The following is a 4,864-nucleotide window of genomic DNA, read 5'->3' as shown; positions in this document are numbered from 1 at the left end:
TCTCCATGGTAACTGATGCTGCGGGGCTAGATCTCCATGGTAACTGACACTGCAGGGCTAGATCTCCATGGTAACTGATGCTGCGGGGCTAGATCTCCATGGTAACTGACACTGCAGGGCTAGATCTCCATGGTAACTGATTCTAGGGGGCTAGATCTCCATGGTAACTGATCCTATAGGGCTGGATCTCCATGGTAACTGATGTTAACCTGGTCCAGAGCACGTTCTGTTCAGAGTTCAGATTAAAACCCGCTAGAAGAAGCGTCTCCCTCTCACCAAACTGTTTCCTGATGATGATGTTTTCTCTGTGGACCTGCAGATCTGTTCGTTACTGAAACCACCGTCACACACTGGATGCACCACGTTGCCATGGAAACCTACATGTGTTCAGCTGCTGATGAAAAAAATAAATATGTGCAGAATATCGTGTTTAAATGTCTGAGGTGTAACAGCTCTAATGTTGGAGCTAATCAGCTGCACTGATCAGTAACTTAAACATATGAACCCAGAGTTTTCTACCAGCGGTTCTGTCCGGTGTCGATGCAGCAGCAGCGGTTCTTCATGTCATAAACGTTTATTTTCCTCTCAGCTCTGCATTAAAACAACCTGTTGACTGAAGTCGCAGGAGTCTGATTGGTTGATTTCATGCAGAAGAAGAGTCACATGACTCGTCTCCTTCCACGTGAACCGGGTCTCTCTGGCTCTGGTTTTAGTTTCTGTCGACTCACGTAAACAAAGTCTGGATTTGTTGAACCCGGTCGCAGAGTTCTGGTTCTCGTGCGGGACGTAGAGGGTTAAAGCGAGGCTCCACATGCCTGTTTCCATATAAAGGCGTTTGGACCGAAGCGGGACTCGTGTTGTTGTTGTAAACACGCTGGTATGTTAATGATGAATGGAATCCAAACACTCGCTCACAGCCGCAGCTAATCAGCGAGTGAAGCAACGAGTCTCCACAAAACAACAACAAGCGCCGCATTTAGACTCCGAACGCCGCCGACGCTGGAGAAACCGCCGTCCTCAGGGAGGTTCTGGACCTGCCGGGGAACATTAAAGACCCGCTGGGCTATAAATAACGGCTCAGTCCTGCTCCCAACACGCTCCTGAGGCTCCTTCACAATAAAAGCCTCAGAAAAAAAAGACAGAAAGCTTAATTTACTGTGTTGAGTTGCTCCAACTTTTAACTTGAAATTTGGATTTTTACAGCATTATTTTTGCTTTTAAGCCTTTTTCTGCATCTTTAAGTTATTTTCCAGAGATGTTCAGTCATTAAAGAGGTTTTGAGTCTTATTGGACAAGTTTAAAGAAATGTAGTTTTTTGATTTTACGGTCGTTTTAAACGTAATACGGTTAATTTATTTGGTCAATTTGGGCACTTTAATCATTTTTGAGTCATTTTGGAATAATATCAGGTAATTTGAGGTATTTTTCTGGTCAGTTTTAAGTTTATTTTTTTGTTTTTTCCATTTTTTTGGGACAAATCTTAAGTCAGTTTGAGAACTTTTAACATATATATTTTATTTTCTAATGTCTGAGCCATTCTGGGTTGATATTAGGTCATTCTGGGCATTTATTTGGTCATTTTGGACAGATTTTGAGCTAGTTTGAAGTAATTTTGTACCTTTTTAAGTCATTTTAAGTCACTGAAAGTTTTTTTTGCCATTTGGGATTTTTTCCGGTCATGTCTGAAACGGTTTAAGTTGTTTTTTTCATTCTTTTCATTATTTGTTGGACAAATATGAAGTCAATTTGGGCACTTTTAGTAATTTTCTTTTATTTACGATTTTTTAATAACTTTAAACCATTTTAAGTGGTTCTGGAGAAAGTTAAAGGCATGTACGATGAATATTCAGTCACTGAGCAGGTTTGGAGTCATTTTGGACAAGTTTAAAAAAGTTTTGTTGGTTTTTTTTGGTTGTTTAGGACAAATTTTTGGACATTTGTTGAGTGATTCTGGATTAATTTGAAGTCATTATGAAGTTTTTTCATGTCAGCCATCCTTGGAGTCACTTCAGACAGACTTTAGGTGTTTCTAGAGTCACCTCGGACCTCCCGCCGGCTGCTCAGGTGCGACTCACCTTCTCGGCGTCCTGCTCGAAGAGGCGCAGCTGGAAGCACTGGTCCAGCTTCAGCTTCCTGACGTGCCACATCTGGTGCAGATGCTGCCGGGTGGAGTGGAGCTTATCCAGCAGACTGGCCACCTGCAGAAAGACAACAGCTGTCAGAACGTTCATCCGATTTTAAATCTTCTAAGATTCAGTTTCTGACTTGTGAAGCTTCTCTTCACCGTTTATTTGATCCGTTTGTTCTTTAGTGTTTAGCTGCCACCTTAAAATAAGAGCCAGTCTCCTGCTGTTAGGCTCCTCGTTTCCTTCAGTGTTTTTTACAGCTGCTGTTTGTGCAAATAAAAGTCCTGCAGCTTGTTTCAGTCATTCTGGATGTATTTTAAGTCCTTCTAGACAAGTTTTGAGTCCTTTTAGACAAATTTAAATCATTTTGGCCATTTTTGAAGTCATTTTAGGCAAATTTTAAATCATTCTGAACAAGTTTTGAGTCATTTTGAACAAAATCTTAAGTTATTTTGGACTTTTGTTGTCATGTTGGACCATTTTTCAGTCATTCTGGAGAAATTCTTTCCATCATTTTGGACATTTGTTTAAACCGTTCTGGACCTTTCTGAGTCACGCTGGACAATCTTTAAATATTCTGGTCCAATCTGAAGTCACTCTAGACATGTTTTTAGTAAGTTTGGATGCATTTTAGTTGTTTTAAACACTGTTGTGGTTATTCTGGAAGATTTCTTTCTGTCATGCTTCACTATTTATTCATTTTGCACAAAGTCCTCTGCACCAAGGAGTTACTGTGAACAAAGTGTTCCAGTAGATCCTAAACATCTGATCATAAACCTGTAAATGTGCGAAATACAAACTCTGAGTATGATTTTTTTTTTACAGTTAATCTTTATTTCAATGCAAAAATCCCTTAAAAACAAAGAGACGCACGTGAAGCTCTAATATAAATGTTTGTAAAGCTCATGTTCTTCCTGTGTTCTCTCGCCGCTTCCCCCGAGGAGCTAACGAGCTAACGAGCTAAGGAGAGGCTCTAATGAGGGACGCTAACGAGCAGCGGAGCTCAGACGTTCTAATGAAGCTCAAACTGTCAGATTCAAGCTGATATTTAACAGAAACAGAAGTGAGTCCAGCTCTGGGGAGCATCGTCTCATAAATCAACACCAGATTCTCCTGAACGCTGCCACCTGCAGAGTTTTTCTTCTTATGAACAACCAGAAACACTTTAGGAACTTATTCTGGACCATTTCTGACTCCGAATAAATACTTTAGAAAGACTACATTAAAAATAAAAAGAACTGAAAGTAAATATATTCTAATACAGTCTTTCTAAAATATTTCTTTTTTATTATTCATAACAAGATTCTGAGAAACAACGCAGATATTGTGACTAAAAATGTCCCAAAATGACTTGAGACCTGCCTGGAATGTTTCATATTTGGTCCAAAACGATTTAAAAATGATCCTCAGTGATTAAAAACTGGTCCAAAATGACAGAAAATGCCACAAATCATCTAAAATATGTCAAAGTGACTCAGAATTTGTCCACACCGACTAAAAATTAGATTGAAATGATCCATAATGACTTAAAATTTGTCCAAACTGACAAAAAAAAAAAAAAATCTAAAATGACTTAGAGATTGTCAAAAACCACTAATTTGGTTTACAACTATTCTAACAATTGGGACGACTTTACTGAGAGAAATGCAGATATTGTGACTCAGAAATGGTCCAAAATGACTTAAAACTCGCCCATAATGTGTTATAATCCTCCCAGGATGATTTAAATGATTAGAAAATGAAACCGGAAACAAAAAAAGTCCAACGTGACCTAAAAAATTATTTTAAAAAATAATAAAATAAAAAATGTTGAAAATGACTTCAAATGTATTCAAAATGATGCAAAACTCCTCCATCAAGCTTTGTCCCAAAGTTCCTAAAATTTCTCCAAAATGACTCAAAACTGTCCAAATGATATCAAATCATCACAAACAATTTAGAAAAATATCCAAAGTGACACAAAAAATGTCTGAAATGACTTAAAATATTAAAGAAATGGTGCAAAGCTCGTCTAGAACGACTCAAAACGTTCCCAAATGTGCCTAAAACTACTCAAAAATGACTGAAATTATGCCAGAAAATGTCTGAATGACTCAAAACTTGACTCAGAAATGGTCGGTCTCAGTGACTGTTCACTGGATTTCTATTTCAGGGCCTGAATTCTTTTATTCTTCTTCTCTAACTTGATATAAAAGCTGCTGATCTGCAGGTCCGACCACTAAACTCAGTCCATCGTCTCCTGAGTGGATGTTCCTGGGTTCTGGGTTTACCTTCGGCACCAGGCTCTGGAAGTCAGCGGAACCTGAGATGCAGTTCCTCCCTGAAAAGCCGTCGCTGGACCGGATGCACTGCAGCAGCCTCTGGCCCTCCCGGTCCAGCTCCTCCACCGGAGCCTTCAGCACCTGCAGCAGGACACAGAACCAGCTCAGAAACACGTCCAACATGACTCCACATGTGTTCAAACTGCCAAGAAAATGTCTTAAAATAAGTACAAAATGATCTGAAGCTCTTCCAGAATGACTCACAAAATACTTAAAGTTCGTTCAAGACTTTTTAAAAATCATCCAAACGTATTCAGAAGTATCGGAAATGTCTCTAAAACTGCCCCAAATACCTCAGAACTTGTTCAAAATGACAAAACATTTCTCTAAACTGACAAGAATATCCACAATTGTTTAAAAACTGTTGAAAATGACTAAAAATGTGTCCAAAATGACTCTGAAATAATCCAAAATAAG

At 38.9% G+C, this 4,864-nt stretch overlaps 1 protein-coding gene across 1 annotated transcript in view; it reads right to left on the bottom strand.

Moving 5' to 3' along the window:
* The window catches only part of LOC103373287 (kalirin-like), a gene marked incomplete at its 3' end in the record, with an annotated part of 70,530 nt that overhangs the window by 46,891 nt on the left and 18,775 nt on the right, over window positions 1–4,864 (bottom strand). Inside the window, exons 5-6 of the mRNA XM_008303136.1 lie at window positions 4,397–4,528; window positions 2,076–2,198 (exon numbers count right to left, since the gene is read on the bottom strand). Coding sequence (XP_008301358.1) covers window positions 2,076–2,198; window positions 4,397–4,528 — 255 coding nt within the window. The remainder of the gene's footprint in view (window positions 1–2,075; window positions 2,199–4,396; window positions 4,529–4,864) is intronic.

The sequence above is a fragment of the Stegastes partitus genome, unplaced genomic scaffold (genome assembly GCF_000690725.1).
Source record: "Stegastes partitus isolate 25-593 unplaced genomic scaffold, Stegastes_partitus-1.0.2 Scaffold1941, whole genome shotgun sequence".
In the NCBI taxonomy this organism is placed as follows: domain Eukaryota; kingdom Metazoa; phylum Chordata; class Actinopteri; family Pomacentridae; genus Stegastes; species Stegastes partitus.
The sequence above is the reverse complement of the archived record's forward strand: the minus strand, read 5'-3'. Positions and strand labels throughout refer to the sequence as shown.